Source organism: Barbus barbus, assembly GCF_936440315.1.
Source record: "Barbus barbus genome assembly, chromosome: 7".
Taxonomy (NCBI): domain Eukaryota; kingdom Metazoa; phylum Chordata; class Actinopteri; order Cypriniformes; family Cyprinidae; genus Barbus; species Barbus barbus.
The window spans coordinates 13,207,434-13,235,158 of record NC_136735.1 but is presented as its reverse complement, the minus strand read 5'-3'; the positions used below and the strand labels follow the sequence as shown (position 1 = coordinate 13,235,158).

Below are 27,725 nucleotides of genomic sequence, written 5' to 3'. Positions count from 1 at the left end.
TTTTCAGGTGAGTGTTCCTCTCCTCTTCTGTTCTAGTTCCTGTAGTCTCTCCTCTCGGCTCTGTGCATGCTGGGCTCCCACCCTCTGTGCTGTCTCAGTCGCAGTGATGTCAATGTGGGCGTATTTAGTGCTGGAGCCGGCTGCTGTTCATAAACACACACAAACTGATGTATATAAAACTTTATTTATTTATGTGCAATAGCCTTTAAATATTTTAGAATAATCTCAACAGCTGGAGAGTCATTTGTTTTCGAGCCCAAAATAGACAAAATTATAGATACTAATAGATTAAATTACTGATAACTAAGATTTTTTTAATTGACAGAAATTAATTTTATTTAATTTTATTGTATTCACAAGGATGCATACATTAGTTAAAACTTAGGTTATACATTGTTGCAAAAAATTTTTTTAAATAATTGCTGTTTTTATGCATTAAAAATATTAAAATCTTTGGGTGGAAAAAAGTATCAGTTTTCACAAAAAAAAATATTAAGCAGCACTGCTGTTTTAACTCTGATAATTACTTGAGCAGGAATTCAGCATATTAGAATGATTTCTGAAGGATCATTGTTACATTGAGGACTGGAGAAGTGATGCTGAAAATTCAGCTTTGCCATCACAGGAATAAGTGATATTTTCCATTTTATTAAAATAGAAAAGTTACTTTTAATTGTAATAATATTTCACAATATCACCGTTTTTACTGCATTTTTGATCAAATAAAGGCCATTTTGGTGCGCACACACAGCGTTTTTTTAAGGTTGGAGCCATAATCAAATATGTGTAGTATATATATGAGAGGAACAAAGTGTACCTCTGACAGTGTGGCTTGACTCTGGACGGTCCTGCAGATCTAACTCCATATAGTGCAGCTGGCGTTTAGATGTGGGACTGATGGGGATATTCACATAGTTAACAGAATCACCTTGAAGTTTGTCAATAACTGTCAGTCCCGCCTCTCCTGCAAGACCAGAGCACAAATCCAATTCATGCGGAGTTACCAATGAAAGCAAGCGAAAGAAATGCAGTGATCAGATGGCGATATACTGTATAAGAGGGGCATCTCAATTACCATATTCTCCAGCTCTGAACTGTGGCCACCTGGATGCATCAGTCATGAATTCCATCTGCTCATAATTGCCTTTTGGATCAGCTGAGAAGGACAAAAAAAACCAAGAATGAATCACAAGTAAGCCATTCATTTAGAATCAAAACACACGGCTTCATTTATGCTCAGAAATCATGAAATTGTTAATCAGCAGAAAACCATCTGACTTGGCATATTGCACACACAAACATAAGATATCCAGTGACAACAAAGCATCACAATTTCTCCTCATGGTTACTATGTTTAGCTATAACATGTCGATGCTGAGACTAGAATCACTTTATCCGTTCGATACAGACGTGGAGGTCTGGTTGAAAGCTTTATGTACTTGGGGATGATGCACTTCCTATTGAAATAACATACAAGTATCATTACCTGACTGAAGGACAGTGTCCTCAGACGCCTTAACCATCATTATCATTTCAGAACCAGGGGCCTCATTTGTAAAATGTTGCGCAGAAACCATCCTAAATTTGATCTTTCGATCATCTCTCAAATATGCGTACAGTATGCGTGATTCATAGAATGAACATACACACAGAAAATATATGTACGCCTCTCTTTCAGATGTGACATATGAATTGCAAATGATCTTCAACTTGCACGCAGCACAACCAAAGACTATAGAATACCCTCTTAAAGGGGTCATCGGATGCCCATTTTCCACAAGTCGATATGATTCTTTAGGGTCTTAATGAAAAGTCTATAACATACTTGGTTAAAATTTCTCAATGGTAGTGTAAAACAACACCCTTTTTACCTTGTCAAAATCAGCTCTGTTTTCGTTTTAGTGCATGTTCCTTTAAATGCTAATGAGCTCGGGTGATGAGCCGTTCTCATGAGACTGTTTACTTTAGGCGCAAAACTTGCTAACTAGCATGTTATTAGGAAAGGCAATTTGCAAAGATTCATAAAAGAACCTTATAATCACTTCTTCTGTAGGTGAGGCTGGATCACGAATGATTTGTGTGAACATGAACACATTTAGGTAGATCAGGGGGCGCATTCCCTTCACAAACAAAAGTAATCTACTGCTTCTTCAGTGGCTCAGACGTCGCAAGTAAATAATGACTGCTATGTTCATCATTACATCCAACAACAAAACACCTCAATCACTTAGGAGACATTCTTGTCTACACCTGCTCCGGCATCGAAACAATGGCGGACTGATGACAGTTCACTCAGGGCGGGTCTAAGGTTAAATGCTAGTGTCAATCAACTATCGTGAGAGGGGCCTGGGTCTGTGTGACGCATTTCACATCCGATGACCCCTTTAAAGGGACTTTGGCGCAACTGAATGGTTTCAGCTATCTGCCTTGTAAATGACTCCTAATTAATGCCATTAACATATAAAAGATCACCAGTCATCGTCCAAATCCTTTAATTTAAAACAGCGAGCAGCAAGAACAGCTTACATTTCCAAAAACCTGCAGTACTCGAACAAGAAAAAGTGTGTACGTCTGCTCAGACCCGACGTGACGCTAAGCACTTTTCCACGTCAAAGGCAGTTTTTACAAATATCCTCCTGACTACCAGGAAAAAAAAGTTTTGTGAATTTAGTATTTTTTCATGTTAATACATTGTTTAAAGCATAAGAAAAAAAAAATCTAAATGATATTTTATCCATATGTTATGCTATGTCCTCTGTAGAGGACATCAGGACTTAAAAAATTCCTCCTTTTAAAAAATAAAAAGACATGAATGGACATGAAAAGACAAAAACAGTGGGACTTTTGTTTTGATCACAAATCAATTTTCATTTTTTATACCAAAATTTATATAAAAATTATTCTCAACTATGTTACAAAAGATATTTTAAAAAACATTTTTCTTTATGCAAAATGAGTGTAAAATGGCCATAAATGGGGTTTCCCATTATATACAATGTATCTAACCTGTATCTAATTTGCATATTGATGTGTTTTTGGGGCAACATAGACTGAAAAAATAAGTGCAATAATGGGAGTAATAAATAGCAAGAGTTTCATAATAATATCTAATATTTCATAGGAATATTGTTATATAATTTTTCCCTATTCATTTGTTGTGTCTCCCAAAATGTGTAATAAACACGCTTTAAGTCCTGGTGTCCTCTACAGCATTACAGTCCAATCTTGGTGTCCGGACATGTAAATCAATATCCTGTTTCATAATAGAAAGTCATATTTTGATTTGAAACCCGATAACATTTTCCTGAGATGTTTATTTATGAGAAACAAATGGAAAATTAGTCAGATTTAAATGATAATTACAAAATATTATCATTTTTCTATAAGTGTGTTAAATTTGGTCACTAAATTAATTTCGCCCATTTTTAAAGACCAAGGAGAGGGAGTGGTCATGGTGAAACATCCAATCATTTGGTATCTCTGAAAAGCCCTGAATGTGCTCTGTACAGGACATCAAGACAAAACTGTGACATGTAAGGTCTCAGAGAAATCACTAAAAAATTATGTCAAACCTCCATTGTCAGGAGGATTTGAGCGTTGGCGTGGATTTACGAGCACACACACTCTAAGATCAAATCTGAGCGTACGCACACTTTATAAATGGGGCCCTTTAAAACTGTATGATGCTCACCGTCAGACTTTTGCTCCTCAGAACTGCTTCTCATCTCACACCTGCTCCTCTCCTCCACCTACAAGAAACACAGAAGTGATTCAGAAATCCCAAAGCAGCTGCAGACTTGTTTAATGGTGTATTTATCTTCTTTATCTGACTAAACTAGCTATTTCTGCTTCTTCTGCTGTTGTACAAATCACCAAAATATTTCAAAATCACTGTCAATTGTCAACCAAACAATTGTGGAAAATATATTATCGGATCATATTTCTTACCGCTTTAGCTGTTGTTTAGCTGTTGTTACTTCTATAAATGTAATTTTACAACTAGCATCGACCGACTACACCAACACCCAGTACAAGCCTGAAGATGTGCTTCTGGCCACAATAAGCAACTGAAAATTTACCACTATTGTACAAAAAAGTATTGAATGCTTTAAGCCACAGTGCTGAGAGTGAAATGTTTTTTAGTGTGAAATATTGATTGTCCTGAATAGAAAAACGTTAGGATGTTTGGTCAAAGCTGGTTGTTTTAATAGCTTTTTATTGCATTCTCAGATCAACTTGGAGCGTGTGGCAAGATGACAAGCACATTTAAATTCATTCTGCAAACTGATTGTGCCTCCCCACTCATGCATCAACGTGATGGCTGAGTATGATCCAGAGACACAGACGGCTGGAACAGTCTTTGGATTTGTGCTGGAACGCTGGATTCTGCGATTAGAGGAGTGCATAACGAAAAACTGATGCTCAATCAACACTGCCCTGATCTGTTGCAGAAGTCTGATTTTGTTGGTAAAGTTTTAGTCCAAATCTAGAGAACAGTTTGTCCGCATATTTTGACAAAAGATGCATTTAGACTCAGAAATAGCTGAGCAGTTATCCGGTTTAATCAAAGCACATTTGTTTGGGAGTTAGAAGCTTCACTGATTTGCATTGTTTGCTGTATAATTTCTTTACATCCAAGTTCACTAGGTTTCCATAGGCATATGGAAGCTAAAATGTTATTTATAAAGACCATTTAGAGTAAAGAATGTAACCTTTCTGGTTACAATTCCTCTAAGCAATTCTGGTTCTGTATGGTTCCATTAATGATACTTTTAGTAGTGCTACACCTCCTCTAGAGTTAAACAGTTGAGCTATAGCTGGGGACTACTTTCAGGCGCTTCTTAATATCATTGCCTGCTGCACCCATGGTACGGCAGCAAAGTTCCTTGATTATTACGCCGCAATGAGAGTATAGTTCCTAGCCATATCGACCCATATAGCAACTTTTCATTTTTTGTCGGTCTTAGTACACGATGTAACTACAGAAGAGTCAAGCTTTAAATAGGAAAATTATTGAAGCTCTTTGGTCATTTTTGATGATCAAATGCTAACGGTCTAATCCGATTCAATTATTTATGCTAAGCTAAGCTAAAAGTGCTAACGCCAGACCCGGAGATCAGCTGAATGGATTCAAAAACGGTAAAACTCAACTGTTTAACTCTAGGGGAGTCTATTTACTAAAAAAGTGGAGTGTTCCTTTAAAGATTAAAAGGACAAACTAAATGCCATTGTATTTGTGAAGAAGGTGTGTTTACACAGTCCTTTAAGAAGTGACATTAATGCAATCCTATTAAATTAAACAAAATGTGGTAACAAACTGCTGTTCAAATGTCTTGTGCCAGTAATTTTTATTGAGCAAGGAGGCATTACATTGATAAAAAGTTGCATTTATAAAGAGACTTCTATTTCAAATAAATGCTTTTCTTCTGAACTTTCAAATCAAAGAATCCTGAAAGAAATGCATCACGGTATCCACAAAAATATTAAATAATCAGCACAACTGTTTTTAACATTGATAATAATAAGAAATGTGTCTTGAGCACTAAATTAGCATATTGGAATGATTTCTTAAGGATCATGTGACACTAAAGACTGGAGTAATGATTGCTGAAAAATCTGCTTTTCCAACACAGAAATAAATTACCTTTTAAAATATATTAAAATAGAAAACAGTTATTTTAAATTGTAATAAAAATTTCACAATGTTATTATATACTATGGTATGTTACTTATAATACAACGGTGTTATACTTGTGGTTAAATAAGCACTGCAGCATTTGGTGGGCATATCTTTCAAAAACATAAACAAATAAAATGTGTCTGTTGTCATATTAACAACTAGTCAGAACTACACGGATTTAAACTTGATTAACTAAAAAAAAAAGCTGACTTTTTAGAGTCATTCATTCTGGGATCAACTTACACTGTTTGCGCTGTATGTTTTCTGATTCAGTAAAAAGAATCGGTTCATATGAGTGATTCTTTCTGAAATCGGATTATGCTGTTCTGTTTCATGCAGTTGATTCTGTGGGGGTTTACTTAAGTAATACAGAAACTCTTAAAAGAAAATTTTAGTATGGTGTTCCATCGAAATCAGCTGAAAAATCTGGAACCGCTCACAAAAACAGAAAATCAACAAGAAAACAAATCTTTTTACCTTTCCTCCCCCACAGTCAGGACAGATGGCAGGCTGTAATTGCAGTGTAGTGGAATCTTCAGAGGGCGCTGCTACTTCACCACCCCAGTTGGATCTCTGTAGGACAGTTTGTTTGGAGGTGGCATCTGCAGGGACGCCCTCAGGTCCTAGAGCTCCCCATTCAGGTCGCTGCCCCTGGCTTGCAGCAGTCAAAAACTGCTCCTGATGTTTTAGGAGCCTGCGGGGGATGTCGTAATGCTGCAGAGGTGGAGTGGGAACCTGGTACATTTGAGCAGCCTCTCTGAGTGGACACACACACGGTTGGTGCTCAGGAATTAGTGGAATCGTCCGTACTGGAGTGTTGATAAGAGAGATAGAGTTTGAATTGAGGTTTTGAGGGAGGCTTGTTAAGGATCCAAACTCATCAGTCTCTCCATGCCCAATATCCACACTACCAGTGTATGAGGAGAAGCTTCCAGAATATGAAGAGTGGCTTCCGGTGGCAATACCACTGTCTGTTGAGCTCTGGCGTCCTGCCTCTTGAAGGCCTCTAGGGTGAGGAGGCTTAGATGGGGGACGGAGCCCTCCCATCATTGCTCCATATAGACGCTCGTCACTGGACATGCTGACAGAACAGGCTGTACTCTCCCTAGATCCCGCAACCCCTAACAGGGATGATAATGATGATGATGATGGTGGTGGTTCGACAGGGGTGGGGTGTCTGACCGGCTCAGGCCATATCGTCAGGCGGCTGCCCAGGCTGTTATCAGAATGGCTGGCCTCAGAGGAGGAGCTGGAGATGCTCCGATCATCTCCTGCCAAGGAGGCGCCATAACTGAAGGTGGAGGCTGACCAATTATGACAAAGAGAGGATGGGATTAACATATGATTGCCTGGAGACTGGCTTCTTGTTAGCATTGTACATGAATTTCAATAAGGTGTTGACAAAAAAACAATTACGATTTAATTTATACAATGTTTTTTTGGTGATTTTTTTGGTGGAACACAAAGGAGAATTTTTTAAAGAATCTTTGCACCGCATATTAGAATGTCTGTAAAGTCTTTTAAAGCCATATGATCTGCGAGACAGACTAAACTTTAAATCTATTACTACGTTTTTTTCTGGAAAACTTTATTCTGGTTGGCCAATCGCTGCATTCTGAGGTCAAGTATTTTTGAATGACCTGACAACCAACATGGCTAGTTTCAGTTCTTTTGCATCACTTTGTGCTCGCTTTTATATATATATACACAGGTCAAAAAATTAGCATATTGTGATAAAGTTCATTATTTTCTGTAATGTACTGATAAACATTAGACTTTCATATATTTTAGATTCATTACAACACAACTGAAGTAGTTCAAGCCTTTTATTGTTTTAATATTGATGATTTTGGCATACAGCTCATGAAAACCTCAAAAAATTAGCATATCATGAAAAGGTTCTCTAAACGAGCTATTAACCTAATCATCTGAATCAACTAATTAACTCTAAACACCTGCAAAAGATTCCTGAGGCTTTTAAAAACTCCCAGCCTGGTTCATTACTCAAAACCGCAATCATGCATAAGACTGCCGACCTGACTGCTGTCCAGAAGGCCATCATTGACACCCTCAAGCAAGAGGGTAAGACACAGGAAGAAATTTCTGAACGAATAGGCTGTTCCCAGAGTGCTGTATCAAGGCACCTCAGTGGGAAGTCTGTGGGAAGGAAAAAGTGTGGCAGAAAACGCAGCACAAGGAGAAGAGGTGACCGGACCCTGAGGAAGATTGTGGAGAAGGACCGATTCCAGACCTTGGGGGACCTGCGGAAGCAGTGGACGTAGTCTGGAGTAGAAACATCCAGAGCCACCGTGTACAGGCGTGTGCAGGAAATGGGCTACAGGTGCCGCATTCCCCAGGTCAAGCCACTTTTGAACAGAGAAGCAGCACTGGACTGTTGCTCAGTGGTCCAAAGTACTTTTTTCGGATGAAAGCAAATTTTGCATGTCATTCGGAAATCAAGGTGCCAGAGTCTGGAGGAAGACTGGGGAGAGGGAAATGCCAAAATGCCTGAAGTCCAGTGTCAAGTACCCACAGTCAGTGATGCTGGTGTTGGTCCACTGTGTTTTATCAAGGGCAGGGTCAATGCAGCTAGCTATCAGGAGATTTTAGAGCACTTCATGCTTCCATCTGCTGAAAAGCTTTATGGAGATGATTTCATTTTTTAGCACGACCTGGCACCTGCTCACAGTGCCAAAACCACTGGTAAATGGTTTACTGACCATGGTATTACTGTGCTCAATTGGCCTGCCAACTCTCCTGACCTGAACCCCATAGAGAATCTGTGGGATATTGTGAAGAGAAAGTTGAGAGACGCAAGACCCAACACTCTGGATGAGCTTAAGGCTGCTAACGAAGCATCCTGGGCCTCCATAACACCTCAGCAGTGCCACAGGCTGATTGCCTCCATGCCACGCCACATTGAAGCAGTCATTTCTGCAAAAGGATTCCCGAGCAAGTATTGAGTGCATAACTGAACATAATTATTTGAAGGTTGACTTTTTTTGTATTAAAAACACTTTTCTTTTATTGGTCGGATGAAATATGCTAATTCTTTGAGATAGGAATTTTGGGTTTTCATGAGCTGTATGCCAAAATCATCAATATTAAAACAATAAAAGGCTTGAACTACTTCAGTTGTGTTGTAATGAATCTAAAATATATGAAAGTCTAATGTTTATCAGTACATTACAGAAAATAATGAACTTTATCACAATATGCTAATTTTTTTAAAAGGACCTGTATGTATATATATATATATATGAATGATCAAATATGGTAACACTTTAGGGACCAATTCTCAGTATTAACTAGTTGCTTATTAGCATGCATATTATTAACATATTGGCTGTTTATTAGTACTTAAAAAGCTTTTATCTGCATGACCATATTCTACATCCCTAATCCTACCCAATACCTAAACTTAACAACTACCTTGCCAACTATTAATAAGCAGCAAATGAGTTGCTAATTGTGAGAATTGGACCTTAAAATAAAGTGTGACCTAAAATAATTCAATATTTCTAAACGGATTCAAAATAAGCAGTAGTATAAAGTCAGTCGGTCATCAAATGAATCTCTTCAGAAGATGTTTCAGGCTTTAGTTTGACTACAATCTCCCTTACAAAACCTTGCCCTTTGACATATAACGATAATAGCGAATAACAACTTCAATTTCCGTCTTTTTTCCACACAAAGCATATAAGTGGGTTTTATGTGAAGGCTTTTATGGTCCTTTTGGAGCTTGACAGACATTGCTGTATAAAATATGTAAAGACACTTCGAAAAATAAAAAAATAAAACAGCCAACTTTGTGTATATTTCATGTATGGCTTCTTGTAATACCTGCACTATTGTGGTGACTACAAATGGACAGCATACTGAGCCGTTTCTCAAGCTCACTGGCCTCCTGGTTAATCCTGTCTTCTATAGATAATGGGTTAGCACTGGGGTCTATGGAGACAGAATCTCATTAAATTGTAATTAAACTAATACAGTGAACATTCATCATTCATACGCACATGCACCAACATATATCCTTATGATCACACAAACATGCACCAGACAGCACTGATTTGTTTCTGAGCATTAAGTCATATATAATCCATCACTGTTGTATCACTGTCTCTGCTGGCAGAATTACTGGAGCCACTGGCCGCATTTATCAATTTCTACTGGTACATCACAGACAAAACCTCACAGCAATAATCTCTCTCACAAGCACTCATACACACGTGTATCCACACTCACACACAGGATGCTTTGAGACCTCCTTTTGAATATGGCAGAAGGTTGGCAATAATTCTCCCTCACAATAAAATAAATCAGGGCACTGAACACAAAGTGCTCAAATGAGACAATAAATCAGTCAGGGGAGAACAAATAAATAACGAGTCTCGAAAAAAGCACAACTGGAACAAAACAAGAGGAAAGTAACCGCTGAATATAGCATAGAACAGTTGATATGGAGGCATAAAGACTTTGCACAGTTTAGTGGTAGATATTTTTGGAAATCTTATTAGCATGAAAAGTCAATTTCAAGCTGGTCTAACAGTGCAACAAGCATTCAAGCAATGCTACGGGCAACAAATAGACTGAAAAGTCAATATTTCACAAGCAAAAACAAAATCGCAAGTTGCTTCTATACAGCAGCTCTTTAAACAACTGCACAATATATTTGAGTTAAAATACTTATACAGTTTGAATAAGCTGCTCCTTTTTGTGCATGTGCAGCTGAAGAACAGTACTGAGAATGTGAAGATAAAAGGCTAAAAGAGCCTTTGCTTTTTGCACATTTAAAGAGGTTTGTCAATGTACAATTTATCTGCTCTGTGAAATTCCTCCGCAGAATACAGAATAAAGTGAGAGAAGCTGAAACAGAAGAGTGACTTGGATATCAATAACCTGTACACCTTGTTTATCACTGGCAAACTCTTGCACAACCTTCATTAAATGTCAAAGTTTAAAATGCATCAAGTGCACTTAATTAATGACACATAATGACAGCAAGAACTACTGCCCTGGCATCTCAGTGTGATGGACAACAGATGAGAACTTAATGCAATGTGGCTTTACATTAATCTGTGAATTCAAAGAATGTGTTGTCATAAACATCGAAATAAACTAACTTTAAGGCTTTTGATTTATATATTCATACTATCCTACAGCAATCATTGAGGAAAAGAAATACTGGGAAAATGTTCAACATGATTACAAAGCAAGCTATTATCATCATCATCATCAAAACAGTGCTGAAAAACATTGTGTTGTCTTCATTGTTGGTCCACAGAGAAATACAAAAAGATCTTTACCAATTTTGAATAATCATATTTTTAAGGCTGTGGTACACAACATCAATGTAATGAAGGGGGAAAAAATTACACCTGTCAAAACATAAGTTTACAAAGCATAGATCAACTCTGTAAATGGGTCTATGTAAATGAGGAGTCATTTAACACACACTTTTTTTCCAGAGCAACACGGTACATTTTTTACAAGGAACAGACCAGGAGCACCCTGGGCATAATATCGAAGCCTTGCGGATCAATCTTTGTAGGGTTTGAACTATTCTACATGCTCTCTGAATATGTAGAAATCCATTTAGCTTTAAGCCACTTCCTATCCATATCCTTCTTACATGTTACTGACCGTGTGTCAGCTCTCCACAGGTTTCGGTTCACACAAATCATGGCAGCACACAACCTTTCTGCTGTATCATTTTAGCTCAATATCACTGGCTCAGCAGCTCAATTAAACGATTCTCTGTGTTCCAGTGTGGTGGGTTGATCTATAAAATGATATGTCAAACTCATTAAGGTTTAATATACTATTATGCTTAATACGTGGTAAATCTATCTAGAATCGATCAATAACTAAATGTAAATCTTACATTGATTTTCAGGACAATAATTCAGTATTCGGGAAGTCATGTTAGGTTCCATTAAAAAGATATGCACCACATAGATATTATTATCCTCCGTCAAGATGGAGCCATTGAGATTCAAAAAGCGACTGCCATTACAAAGTAAGACTCATTGAAGTTCATTAAACTTAATAAACATGATTTACTATGGCATCCTGCTACAGCTAGATGTAGAAATCTGGCAGTGTCTTTTCAGTAACAAAAATATTACTTTATAGCTACTGATAACTGTGACACAGTCACAGAATTAACCTAATAAAAACAATAGAACAAATGTGCAATTGCTATACAAGTTTATTAAAGTTTTATACAAGTACATTTTACTAATTTAAATGAGTAAGCGTACTACACTTCATAATTCATTATGAAACCTGAAACTAGGGACATAAATTCATTATACAGTTTCGGAATAATTTATTACCTCTCATGTTCTGTTTGGGGTCTCAGAGACTCAGGAATATTTTAAAACTCAAAAACATATTTAACATCAAATTGACTTAAATATGAGAGCTGATTATGAACAAAATTTCAATTTGATAACGTTTCAAATGCCTTGTCACATTAAAAATTTTACATTACTTGCAGTGTGTTGGAGATCTCAGGGAATCCAATTTAAAAAATAATGCAATGCTTTTACATAATAAAGTTCTGAATCAGTACACTAATTTCACATTTCTGAGAAGTGTATGCCTACTGCTTGGCAGATATTCAATAATACAATATTCTTATTATTATTGCATATACATAATTGGAGTCTCTGGGACTCCAAACACTGTGCAAGTAGTCGATCTGAGCATAAAACCAGTCCAGTCAATCTGAGCAGAACATGAGTGTTCTGGGAGAGATAACGAGAGAGAGGGAAACTTGACATCACATATCAATCGTACATAGAGCTTAGACACAGATATGCGCGCACAGCTGACAGCTCATGCACATGAAGCTAATGAGGCCAGCAGTGAGGACATGGCAACTGTGAAATCTTTGAACTGAGATCTTACATCACACACCTCCACAAATATGAACTCACCTGGCAGGACTGGACGCAGTCCAAACGGCCCCCTGCTTGGCGATATGCCACGAACGATGCAATCGAACAAAAAACTGATCTGTTCTCCTTCTGCACATGCAAGGAAGAAAACACCAGCCCCTATAGAGACAGCGAGAAGAGAAATAGCGCCTTAAATGTCTTGAGCCTGTTTTATTCGAAAGACATAATGCACCGAATTCAGATTGATATTAATTGTCCATAGCACTGAATCGAAGATTAGTTAATTCAGTAATGACCACAAGATTATAACAAATGGGGAACATCAAGCTATTCCTCTCTGAGCAGATGAGAACATTCACATTTCACTGATTCAGAATAAATGAATTAAATAGACTAATTCATGACAATGGAACCAAGAAAAACTCTATGATTTCATACATCATAAATGCATCAGACATTCAAAGTTTATTGTAAAGGGTAATTGAAACGATGATTTATCACTAAAGAAGACTGAGCATTTTTGTTTATGTGTGTTCTGTGGAATTAATGGAAGTACTCCCTCTGAGATGAGAAAAAATGTTAGGAAATTAAACTTTATTTTTGTACTTTTAATTGAGCATAATTTATTATTAATAAAATAAGAAGAGTATAGTGAAAATCTGCTTTGGTGCCCACACCTCCTCCATACAAACTTCAATAGCATCTACAAAGCCAGCAACACCTTTCAAACTAAAATAAGTGCTGGCAAAAGCATGGTTGAATGCTACTGAAAAACATAAGCTATTAAAGAGCCTTAAGGCTTCAAGAACAATGTGCGGTAACAAAGGCCTTACTTGCTGCAAGATGCATTAATGATTCATCCACAGTCCGATTATGACTGTTTTTCTTTGTAGGACATGAGGAAAGAGACTTAGGCAGTCTTTCGTGGAGGTAAATATAGTCCTGTCAAATCCCTCAGTGTCACTGTGGAGACGGTAGGCAGTATAGGAGTGACAGTCCTTTATAAAAATAACCATAACACCCTTAGCTCTTGGTTTCATAAATCATAAACACACTGGCAGGCTATTAAAACTTGAGGCATGTGGCCATGTCTGTGGCTATTTACCATGTCCAAATTTTAGGAGAATAAAAAGACCTACATCTGCTTTTAGCTACAGGGTTTTTCACCATCACCATTCATGAAAAATTGTAAAAAGTCTTGTAAAATCCTGTCCCGCAATGCAAAGCGGTTCACCTTTCATTTCCATCATTACAAATTAATTCTAAGTATCAGCTTTGTTTCTTATATTTTCTTGACTTTTTAATCTGCCAAATGTTTTACACAGACTTTATACAACTACTGTTTGAAACATTTATCATTGCACAATGCATTGTTTCACATATTATTTTTTTAAATAGCAAGCCATATATTATGCAGTATTCCATAAAGCAGCCATGTATTACAGTCTAAACATGTATTTTCTAATACACTTTAAGAATTTTTAATGCAATATATAAAGTTGTGTAACTAAATGTATGGCTCACATACAACAACTCTAATCAGGTTAAGCTCAAACACTTTCAGAAGCATGTAATTAGAATTGCATTGTCAGTTTCAACTTGTTTTAAATCTCATGACGGTTTTTTTTTCCTTGTTGATGCCAGCCAAATTGTTACACGAATGCCCTACCTGACAACAGGGAAAACCGTGATCTACAATCTGTCCAAGTCTGTTGACAAACTAAGCCAGTGAACATACTCGCACACTGAAATCAAATGAGACAGCTGACACGCTCACTAATTGCACTGCCAGTATCTGTTTTGTCACCGCATGTGGCCTGTGACATTGAATGGCTCTAGAAACAGCAACAAGGCCATATTTTCAATTTAATTCACTCTGTCCCAGAGCAACCAACTGCTGAATTACACTAATGGCAGTGGGAGGGACATGACCTCTGTGTGGCTGTCAAACTGTAATGAGGTGAAGCACTGGCTAACAGATATATGCTCCAGACAACAGAATTATTTTACTGTGTGTATCTAAATGTGAACTTGGCTGTCTTTGTATGCATTTTCATATCTGTTTTTATGGATTTCCATACATTTTTAGAATGTATAAGGTGTTAGTAGTGGTTTTAATGATCTTTTGATCTTTTGCTTTGCATTTTCTGCACTGATTTTGAAGGAACATTTTTAAATTTCCTAATTGGTATGGCATCTGCAAACATCATTTTAAAACATTTAAAAAATACTTTTACATCTTGAGGTATGTAATTTAATTATTAATATTTTAAAGAAATATTTATTGTTTTTTAATCTTTACATTTTTATTCTTAATATAATATTTAAATATTGTTAGATTTTCTATATTTAACATTATATGTAACATTATTTTAATATTATATTTAACATAAAAAAATTATATATATATAAAAAAAATATAAATATACCGTGTATATATATATATATATATATATATATATATATATATATATATATATATATATATATATATATATATATATATATATATATATATATATATATATATATACATATATATTCAGGCATAATATAAAACTAATTTCAATATTAATATTTAAATAATAGAAATATTAGTACGAATATGCATGTATTGTGTAACTTTCTAAATGATAGAGTTATTTTGGTGATTTACAGCTTTTTGTGAAGTTCTGCAGGTGTAGTTTTTGTGCAGAACTAGACGTGACTTAGGTTGCACTAATGTACTACTACAGCAATAAGAAGTACGTTTGGAGTCTGGTGTCTGATTTGAGCACCCCTGCCCCCTCAAGTTCCTCCACTTGGCAGGAGACCTTTCACATGCCGCCTTACCATCTAAACACATAAAACTGCCCAGAGTTCCCTGCATAGCACATTCAAACATCATCTAACCAACACCCTGAATACCATTAGAAGTGACAGATTAATTACCCTGATTATAACTGCGATAAAACACACCTTTTCTGTTGTTCCATTGTAAGGAAGTTTCATATAAGATGGAGCATTAAAGCTGCTGAAGCTACAGAACAGCTGCAGATGGTTTTGCCAGAGAGGCAGCTGGTGGGTTTCACTGGTGCTAACGCAACATCTTATACTGAAGCACATCACACATTACCACAATCTGTGTGTGGGTGCACAAACGTAATGTGTACTGTTTCTGTAAGTATGAGGGAGCAAGAAAAAGAGAGAGGGGGGGTGGGGGGGGGGGGGGGGGGGGGTTTGAGTGTGAGGTTATCTGATTTTCACATTTACTATTGGCAAACACCTCTGTGCTACTTCCACCGCAGGGAATATCACTAAGACTAAGTGAAAAAGAGGCAGAGAAGGAGACAACACAATCATCAAGGGATTCTTCTCAATGAATAAAAAGCAGTAATCTGCCAAAATAAAATAAGAGAGATGTCCAAGAATCTCTTCGCATCTCAGAAAGATCAAGTGACAAATGATAAATTCAACAAAGAACAAAAAAGAACAGCACTGAATGAACAAAGGAACAATAATATGAACTTACAGTAGCCACATCGTGTCCCTCCCTCAAAGACAAATCCGTTAGGAACGGCACCATAACGCCTTAAGTCTGAGAGTTTCCATTGGCCAATGACAGTCGGAGGGAGGTCTCTGGCAATGACAAGCAAGTTGTTGCACAAATGCAGCGAGGCTGGGCCACTTTCTAGTTTGGTGCCAGGCTGGACGTTGACGTTGAACCTGTGGACTGAAAGAGAGACCAGTTTAAGAGGAGGTTATTAGCTTTCAAATTAGAGCATGTTGACTGCAATTAAAGCAAAGCAGTGGTTTTCGAGACATTCTGGAAAGGCCTAATTTTATCCCGTCAGCTATATTGTATTTAAAAATCCAAAAACTTATCATTGTACATAAAAGTAAAAAAAAAAAAAAGAAATTATATATTATATATATATATATATATATATATATATATATATATATATATATATATATATATATATATACATACGTGTATATATATATATATACGTGTATATATATATATACACGTATATATATATATATACACACGTATATATATATATATATATATATATATATATATATATATACACGTATATATATATATATATATATATATATATATATATATATATATATATATATATATATATATATATATTTATTTCTACAGTTTCAGTAAATTTCTTAATTCATGTTTTAAATAAATGTAGTAGATGAATGAATTTTTTTAAACAAGCATATTTTGCAATCTGGTAATATTGGTTTAATCTGCCAATGAATCATTAAAATAAAATTATTTCAAATAACTGACTCAAGAGTTCAAGTCATAATCAAATCGAACTACATTATGAATTGCGAGCAAGTTTTACTTTTACTTTTTACAAAAGTAAAACTTTTTTTTTTTACTTTATCATCTTGTTGATAATACATTTGATAATACAATAAAGATTGTGAGATTAATTGAATCAATCAAAAACAAGTCCTAAATAGATCACCAGTGCATTTTTATAGGCTGGATATTTATTTGTCTTTTTTGGCACTCACAACTTTGTAAATTTATTAGTACATTTATTTCAAGTTCAATACATAATTTATGGGCCTGATTAACCAACACAGGTGTGAATACAGACTCCAAATTATTAGGAAAAATACCACAATTTATCATAATAGAAACAAGCAATAATACAATCCTAGCAAGCATAATTATGCATACGTGTGCGTATCTCGCATCAGCAATGGGATTAATGTCATTTTTACTTCATAAATCCAATTCCATCGCGTACCTTGTTTCGTGTTATACACACAATTATCATAAGATATGTTTTGGGCCTATATTATAGGATTTATCAGCTCAGCAAACACACATTTTTATTGACAGTCAACAAAAGCTAGGCACTGATGCGTCATGAGCAACTTGCTACAGAACAGTATGTTAAGTTAGTTTAGAAGGAAACTAATAAAAGCAACAGAGCGGAATTAAACATCAGCACCATCTATCATCGTTCTGATTGCCTTAAAGCAAAACAAAAAAACAAACATGGGACCTGAAAATCAAGGAGGCATCAGAGCGAACACAACACATGCATTCAGAATTGTCAGCAAAACAGCTGCCAAACAAGAGCTGAAAACAGTAATAAAAAAAAATAGGAGAGAAACATCGGTCACAAACAAGACTATTTCATTGTCATTCAACATTTTAGATGCATAAATGGAAATGAAAACTTTCATTTGAAATTACCTCAAGTCATCTGAACGAAGTTCAAAAAAACGTTTTATGTGTTACTCTGTCAAGCGCATGTTCGAGAAAAACCCAAGCGACCTTATAGAGTACCACACATCACAGGGTCCCAATTATAACTTCGCTGCTTTCTCAAAGGGCACGACTTGAGAGTGTATGTGTACTTGTGAGAGTCAGCCGTCTGGGTGTAGGTGTATGTCTGTACGTGTCTTTCAAGGGTGTCTGGGATTAACAGAACCAACAGCGATGGTCACTCATAGTGCCCTAAGCAAGATCAAATGTTAGTTCCCATGGTCCACCACCTACCCAAAATTATTTATGTACTGATTAGATATGTTTGCTAAAACACAATAAACCAAAATTACATACTGAAGAGTAAGAATTAAAGACAGAGGTTTTAAATAGTTAAATTATAAAACTATAAAAATTCATATATATATTTTTTTTAATTTATAAAATCTTCATATTAATTTCACCTATATTGGTGAAAAGTGTGAAAGCAGGTTGAGAATTATTGAACAGGGATCTACTCAAAAAAGTTTCCTGCTAAATCACAATGTGAGACTGAGGGGGCATTCATTCAAAAAAGTGCTGTAGAAATTCAATATGTAAGAAGTAAGAATTATGTAAAAATATGTAAGAAATAAGAATTAAAGAGAGAAGACGTACATAATAAAGTTATAAATATTAATGTTCATATTGAGCTGCTAAAATAAATAAGTGTGTGTGTGTGTGTGTGTGTGTGTGTTTGTTTTGGTGTTATTCTTGTCCTTTTGGGAGCTTGACAGCTCTCAGTCACTTTGAACATTGTCATTGGATGGCTATGATGTGATTCCCCCCCCCAAAAAAATCTAATTTTGTAATCCACATAAAAGTAACAGCATGCAGGTTTGGAACGACATAAGGATGAGTAAATAATGACAGAATTTTAACTAATGGCCATTTTCATCTGATTAGTGTTCACACACACTCTCTTCTCTCACCCTCTCCAAGGCTGCAGCGGATACGAGCATCCCAGGCCAGAAGAGACACTTTGTTGTCGAAGCCCAGCATGACAGACTGGCTCAGGCAGAGCAGACCGAGTGCGTAATTCACTCCATCAAACCCCTGAAGAGCCTCCAGTCCACAGATATCCCTCAGCGTGGCCTGATTCCTCTCCCGCTGTCCTTTACTCTTCTTTCCACGCTCCTTATACACCAGCAAGGTCAGGCAGTCTGAGACAGAGTCAAGATTACAGATTCATGAACCATCAGAAATGCATCTTAGAGTAACAAAAACTACCACAAATTAAAGTAGTAATACAAATGTTTTTAGATGTTTACTGTGACAGTATCATCAAAGCACTTTATACTTCCATAAAAATATCACTGTACATTAGTCACTGCCATGGTGTAAGTACCATCTAATACCATTAATGTACCATGGTACCATTCATGTCAAATAAAATCATTCAGATGCTATTTCTATAAGGCAATAAAAAGTGTACTTTTCGTTTCACTACTATGTTGCACTACAATTTCAGCAGTTGATATCATAATTTGTATAATCAACAGGTATTACAATTGACCAAATAACAGATGCATGGAATGCAATTACTGAGCCATGAAATATAAACTTTAATATAAATATATCTCTTTCCATAAACTAGTGTTGCATGTGTGACAGCATCAAGCTATAGTCTCTATAGCCTCCACTTTTTGGTTGTTTTGAAAATATGGTGATATATTTCAGACTTCTAAAACAGTATGCGAGGAGTCAAGCAGCTGTCATAACACACATCAAAAGACACAGTGATCCATGAAAGCAACTGGAGACTAACCTATTAAACAATGACAGCTCCAGGTGACAGGGATCCAAAAATGACCTATCCGCTAGCCAAGTTCACCTAAAGAAGTTATGTAAGTGTATGACTTGCATTATGAATGCTGATGCATATCATAGATATGTCGTGTTTTTAACTCCAGACTGTGAATATTTCTCAAGGGAAGTTTATTTTTAAAATGTATAGATGCATACCTTTAAGTTCTATTTACCAAAATGCTTTTGAACATTTCTACTATTATTATCCTGGAAAAATGTAATTGAACAACACGTTGGTTCCATTCTAAGATCAAACCCTGTTACTGCAATACACTAAATTGAAAGCAAGTATAAAAAGCAAAAGTTGTTTTTGGGGAGCTTAAATTGAGTTATTGCCTTCTCTATACAAATGGCATTAATAAATGTTAAAATGCATGGGTCAACATATGTTGTCAAAAATATGATAATATTGCTTTGTTGGATTTTTACGGTGCCCGGGAGGGCCCGTCTTCGGTTCACTTAGTTTTGTCGTGGCCACGAGATGTTATGTTGGGGGTTATTTCTTGTGGCCACCATGAGTTTAATGTGTAAACAAACCTACGTGACCATAGCAACCCGGGATTATCAGGGATTCATTAATATATATATATATTTTTTTTTAATTAAGAAATTATGTTAATTATTTTTTTTAATTATTACATGTGATTGAATTCAAATGATTATATTGACCATAGGCTACTGGACTGTAGGCAATGGCACGCGATGTAACCAGCATTTGAATTATGTTACATGAAGTACATAAAATAAAATAGACTTACAAGAAAAAAATTTTTATCCATCCCATAGTTTAGCTGTGTGTCCACTGTGTCCAACTGATCGTCTTTTTCCGTAATATTTGTATATTATTATTAGCTATTATTATTATTATATTTTTATATTCTTTCCCCTTCATTTCATCTCTTTACATAACGTTTTGACCAGTTTTGCCTGTAAATGCTGGACATAAAGCTTTGTTTATGCTGACTTGAATTTATAGCAGTTTAAAGGTTGAATTTAATATATATATATTTGTTTTCTTTTTTTTCTGTGAATCAATAATTATTAATATTATAGCCTACTGCCTATAGTGTTTCGTTGAGGAATTAATCATTCACACGCTCATTTATCATGCACGGGCATACATAGCCTACAATCATAAAGTATTGTCATAAGTGTCAGGCCTTTACAGTATCTGCAAAATATATGGTAGCAAATAGCATAATTATACAGAACGTTAATTAGGTAAAGCGATACACGAATTGAAAGGGGAAAAAATAAAATATTCTATTTATATGAAATGAATATAAAATATAGCCCTAACAAGTTAATATAACCTAATAATAATAATAATAAATATAGCTGCAAGCAGCAATTGCGGGGCCAAGCACATCAGCAGCAAAACGAGGAGCAAAGCATAGCACGGAGCATCAGACCAACTGCAGAAATGGGAAATTGAAGCCATTTTAAGATTATTGTAGTCGAAATGGCTGAAAAATCATTTAAAAGTAGCAGTAATAGGATTGATTGACTTTTTACTTTTGACCAACAGGTGGCACCGTCAACAAATCGATGTGATGTGTTCTGTGTGATGTGACAATGACACACACAACATCATTTGGTATCAATATGCCAAAGCATTGTAGAGATACAGCCTCAAGTGTGATTTTGGCATCATCCCTCAAATTCGTTGTTGTGGTATGTGAAAACCAGATAACTGACCATGGCAACGTTGGTATAACTGTTCTCAGCATGACCCAAGGAATCTATTAATAACAGTCTCCATTATAGTCAATGACAATTTCATGTTTTGTTCAATTATAGCGCCACCAAGAGGCACAATCCCACCTAATTTTTTAAGTGTCCTTAGAGTGTGCCCATACATATGCGTGTCAAATTTGGTGAATATAGCTCATTTTGTTTTGGAGTTATAGACATATTTGTGTGTAAGTAGATAAAAAATGACTGACTGTTGACTTTGTTTGCATTTTTGTGCCACTTACGATCAAAATTTTGGCAATTGGTCAATGGATAAAATTACCGGGACGCTAAGTTTCCGAACTTCCTACGGTGGTTTCGTGTCGATCGGAGTAACGGTTTCTACGATATTGCCAGATGTTTTTTAAGCGCAAAAATGCTACGTAGCGCAAACCATAAGGCTAAACCTGACAAATTTGGTAACAATGGACTCGGCTACGATTCAGGAGTCTAAAATGGTGACTGCTGTGAAAATATGTGAACCCCACCCAAAGTGATAAGCATGTGAAAATTTGATTTTACCACTAGGTGGCGCTGCTTCGAAACTTCTCAGGCTCCTTCAGGGCGTCGTGCTAATGACCCATACCAAGTTTCGTAACGATACGTTAATTCGTTCGTAAAATATAGCATTTTACTTCAAAATTCAACATGGCCGACGCCTAAAATGGCTTACATGGTAAAATTTGATATCATTGGACTCGGCATGATGATCTGAATCCAATGAGACCTGTTTTGTGATTTTTGGCCAAATCATTCACAAGTTATAAGCAAAAATATGAATTTTTCATATCTCCTGACCACTAGGTGGCACAGTGCCGAATCACTGCACGTAGCCTTAGGTCATGCTTGGTATAACATACACCAAGTTTCGTGTCAATTCGCCAAACCCTTGCGGAGATATAGCCTCAGATCCATTTTTGCGTGCTTTTCGGCAAATTCGTTAGTGTGGTATTCGAAAACGCTTGGACGAATCTACATTAATTGCATAACTTTTGCCCTCCATGGTCTGTAGATGATCTGAGCCAATTTTGGTGAGAATCGGACAAATCGTCTAGGACGAGTTTGACAAAGTAGGTTTTACGAACAATTGAATATAGCGAAAAAACTAAACCTTACGAATTTTGAATTTTGGACATGAGTCGACTCGGCTTGAGCCAATGATTCAGAGGAATTTTAATTTTAATTTTGTGGCTTACGGATCAAACGTTATTAGCATTTCAAAATTGAATATTTGGACAAGTGGTGGCGCTAGAGAGTTTGAGTTAGAGACTCCAAATTTGGTGTGATTAGTATTTACAGTATCATCTATCAGTGTGCCAAATTGTACAACTTTCCCGCAATTGGTTCTATGGGCTGCCATTGACTTTGCGGCGGAAGAAGAATAATAATAATAATAATAATAATAATAAGAATTCTAACGATTACAATAGGTGCCTAAGCACCTTCGGTGCTTGGCCCCTAAATATAGCTGCAAGCAGCAATGACGGGGCCAAGCACATCAGCGGCAAAACGAGAAGCAAAGCATAGCATGGAGCATCAGAACTGCAAAAATGAGTAATTGAAGCCATTTTAAGATTATTGCAGTCCAAATGAGTGAAAAATCATTTAAAACTACTAGTAATATGATAGACTGACTTTTTACTTTTGACCAACAGGTGGCAACGTCAACAAATCAATGTGATGTGTTCTGTGTGATGTGACAATGACACACACAAAGTTTGGTATCAATATGCCAAAGCATTGTAGAGATACGGCCTCAAGTGTCATTTTGGCGTCATACCTCAAATTCGTTGTTGGGGTATGTGAAAACCAGATAACTGACTATGGCAACGTTGGTATGACTGTTCTCAGCATGACCCAAGGAATCTATTAATAACAGTCTCGTCACAATAGGTAAAATTCACAGAAAGATATAAGCACTTTTTTGCCATTTCATTATAAATTTTGACCACAAGATGGCACGACCCAAGGAATCAAACATTTTGAGTACTTTCAGGTTGTGGTCTCCATGATACATATAAAGTTTCGGAATGGTACACCAATGCATTCGTAAGATAGTCAATCACAATTTCATGTTTTGTTCAGTTATAGCGCCACCAAGAGGCACAATCCCACCTAATTTTTTTAAGTGTCCTTAGAGTGTGCCCATACATATGCGTGTCAAATTTGGTGAAAATATCTCATTTAGTTTTGGAGTTATAGACATATCTGTGCGTAAGTAGATAAAAAATGACTGACTGTTGACTTTGTTTGCATTTTTGTGCCGCTTACTATCAAAATTTTGGCAATTGGTCAAGGAATAAAATTACCGGGACGCTAAGTTTCCGAACTTCCTATGGTGGTTTCGTGTCGATCGGAGTAACGGTTTCTACGATATTGGCAGATGTTTTTTAAGCGCAAAAATGCAACGTAGCGCAAACCATAAGGCTAAACCTGACAAATTTGGTATCAATGGACTCGGCTACGATTCGGGAGTGTAAAAAGGTGAGTGCTGTGAAAATATGTGAACCCCACCCAAAGTGATAAGCATGTGAAAATGTGATTTTACCACTAGGTGGCGCTGCTTCGAAACTTCGCAGGCTCCTTCAGGGCGTCGTGCTAATGACCCATACCAAGTTTCGTAACGATACGTTAATTCGTTCGTAAAATATAGCACTTTATTACAAAATTCAACATGGCCGACGCCTAAAATGGCTGACATGGGAAAATTGGATATGGTTGGACTCGGCGTGATGTTCCGAATCCAATGAGACCAGTTTGTTGATTTTTGGCCGAACCATTCACAAGTTATAAGCAAAAATATGAATTTTTCATATCTCCTGACCACTAGGTGGCATAGCGCTGAATCACTGCACGTAGCCTCAGCTCATGCTTGGTATAACATACACCAAGTTTCGTGTCAATACGCCAAACCCTTGCGGAGATATAGCCTCAGATCCATTTTTGCGTGCTTTTCGGCAAATTCGTTAGTGTGGTATTCGAGAACGCTTGGACGAATCGACTTGAATTGCATAACTTTTGCCCTCCATGGTCTGTAGATGATCTGAGCCAATTTTGGTGAGTATTGGACAAATCGTCTAGGACGAGTTCGATGAAGTAGGTTTTACGAACAATTGAATATAGCGAAAAAACTAAACCTTACGAATTTTGAATTTTTGACATGAGTCGACTCGGCTTGAGCCAATGATTCAGAGGAATTTTAATTTGAATTTTGTGGCTTACGGATCAAACGTTATTAGCATTTCAAAATTGAATATTTGGACAAGTGGTGGCGCTAGAGAGTTTGAGTTAGAGACTCCAAATTTGGTGTGATTAGTATTTACAGTATCCTCTATCAGTGTGCCAATTTGTACAACTTTCCCGCAATTGGTTCTATGGGCTGCCATTGACTTTGCGGCGGAAGAAGAATAATAATAATAATAATAATAAGAAGAATTCTAACGATTACAATAGGTGCCTAAGCACCTTCGGTGCTTGGCCCCTAATAATAATAGGAATTCTAACAATAACAATAGGTGCCTAAGCACCTTCGGTGCTTGGCCCCTAAATATAGCTGCAAGCAGCAATTGCGGGGCCAAGCACATCAGCAGCAAAATGAGGAGCAAAGCATAGCACGGAACATCAGACCAACTGCAGAAATGAGAAATTGAAGCCATTTTAAGATTATTGCAGTCCAAATGAGTGAAAAATCATTTAAAACTAGCAGTAATAGGATTGATTGACTTTTTACTTTTGACCAACAGGTGGCACCATCAACAAATCGATTTGATGTGTTCTGTGTGATGTGACAATGACACACACAACATCATTTGGTATCAATATGCCAAAGCATTGTAGAGATACAGCCTCAAGTGTGATTTTGGCATCATACCTCAAATTCGTTGTTGTGGTATGTGAAAACCAGATAACTGACTATGGCAACGTTGGTATAACTGTTCTCAGCATGACCCAAGGAATCTATTAATAACCATCTCCATTATAGTCAATGACAATTTCATGTTTTGTTCAATTATAGCGCCACCAAGAGGCACAATCCCACCTAATTTTGTAAGTGTCCTTAGAGTGTGCCCATACATATGCGTGTCAAATTTGGTGAATATATCTCATTTTGTTTTGGAGTTATAGACATATTTGTGTGTAAGTAGATAAAAAATGACTGACTGTTGACTTTGTTTGCATTTTTGTGCAACTTACGATCAAAATTTTGGCAATTGGTCAATGGATAAAATTACCGGGACGCTAAGTTTCCGAACTTCCTACGGTGGTTTCGTGTCGATCGGAGTAACGGTTTCTACGATATTGCCAGATGTTTTTTAAGCGCAAAAATGCTACGTAGCGCAAACCATAAGGCTAAACCTGACAAATTTGGTAACAATGGACTCGGCTACGATTCAGGAGTCTAAAATGGTGACTGCTGTGAAAATATGTGAACCCCACTCAAAGTTATAAGCATGTGAAAATGTGATTTTACCACTAGGTGGCGCTGCTTCGAAACTTCGCAGGCTCCTTCAAGGAGTCGTGCTAATGACCCATACCAAGTTTTGTAACGATACGTTAATTCGTTCGTAAAATATAGCACTTTATTACAAAATTCAACATGGCCGACGCCTAAAATGGCTGACATGGGAAAATTGGATAAGGTTGGACTCGGCATGATGTTCCGAATCCAATGAGACCAGTTTGTTGATTTTTGGCCGAACCATTCACAAGTTATAAGCAAAAATAGGAATTTTTCATATCTCCTGACCACTAGGTGGCACAGCGCTGAATCACTGCACGTAGCCTCAGCTCATGCTTGGTATAAGATACACCAAGTTTCGTGTCAATACGCCAAACCCTTGCGGAGATATAGCCTCAGATCCATTTTTGCGTGCTTTTCGGCAAATTCGTTAGTGTGGTATTCGAGAACGCTTGGACGAATCGACTTGAATTGCATAACTTTTGCCCTCCATGGTCTGTAGATGATCTGAGCCAATTTTGGTGAGAATTGGACAAATCGTCTAGGACGAGTTCGATGAAGTAGGTTTTACGAACAATTGAATATAGCGAAAAAACTAAACCTTACGAATTTTGAATTTTGGACATGAGTCGACTCGGCTTGAGCCAATGATTCAGAGGAATTTTAATTTGAATTTTGTGGCTTACGAATTAAACGTTATTAGCATTTCAAAATTGAATATTTGGACAAGTGGTGGCGCTAGAGAGTTTGAGTTAGAGACTCCAAATTTGGTGTGATTAGTATATACAGTATCATCTATTAGTGTGCCAAATTGTACAACTTTCCCGCAATTGGTTCTATGGGCTGCCATTGACTTTGCGGCGGAAGAAGAATAATAATAATAATAATAATAATAATAAGAATTCTAACGATTACAATAGGTGCCTAAGCACCTTCGGTGCTTGGCCCCTAATAATAATAATAATATACAAATATTAAATGAAATGTTTAATGTTAATAAAAATGTTTTATCCATCTCTGATAATCCCGGGTTGCTATGGTCACGTAGGTTTGTTTACAAATTAAACTCTTGGCCACAAGAAATAAATGTTGTTCCCTCAACATAACATCTCTCGAGGCCACGACTTAATATCACCTTCCCACGACTTAATATCTCGTGGCCACGACAAAGCTAAGTGACCCGAAGACGGGCCCTCCCGGCACCGCAGATTTTAGCTTGAAGGACAGATTTCACTAAATGTTTGGAAAACATACATACAAAACTATAGATTTGTCTAAAACATTTGTTTAACTGGAAAAGGTCAGTGATAGCTATTGTGACAAGTAGCCACTGTCTCGGATATAAACTTAAAAAACTTTTTGTACCACACTTTTGAAGTTTGCATTGTACCTGTTGGTCCTAAAAACAGCTCGAGCCAGAGTGAATTGCGACACGTGCAGCGAGAGTGTTCATAACGACCATGCCAATACCTCACATACCGTCACGGGGAAAAACAACTGTGACAGCGCTATGTCAGGTCTTTGCTAAGCAGAAAGTACGTTTATGGGGGACAGCTATTTAGATTCATTTTTATCATCTTAACACTAAAACAGCAGCGTAAAAAAAGTTTTCCGAGTATTTACCTGCAACCGGCGAAGGTTTCCGAAGAATCACCCATCTGTTTTTCCACTGTTAACGCATGGAAACAAATCAACAAACAAAAATACTGTTCGTATATGCAAACAAACAAAAATATAAGTTTTTGAAAAACACTGAAAGATACAGTAAAAGTAGTTTGCGTTGCTTTTAAGCACCTTTTTCCCCTCTCGAAGTCTGACTTGTCCCTCTACGACAACCGTATCCGTCATCTTGTGTCA

The 27,725-nt window shown here is 36.7% G+C and overlaps 1 protein-coding gene across 1 annotated transcript; it reads right to left on the bottom strand.

Moving 5' to 3' along the window:
- Positions 1-3: 3 nt before the first annotated feature.
- On the bottom strand, positions 4-27,716 carry LOC306872752 (protein Dok-7-like; the record flags this gene model as incomplete). The annotated part of the gene is made up of 11 exons (XM_079421511.1): positions 4-143; positions 818-964; positions 1,076-1,156; positions 3,692-3,749; positions 6,158-6,984; positions 9,524-9,631; positions 12,628-12,747; positions 16,100-16,300; positions 18,799-19,029; positions 27,492-27,537; positions 27,663-27,716. The coding sequence occupies 11 exons, from the start codon at positions 27,714-27,716 to the stop codon at positions 4-6; spliced, it is 2,013 nt and encodes a 670-aa protein (XP_079277637.1).
- Positions 27,717-27,725: the final 9 nt, after the last annotated feature.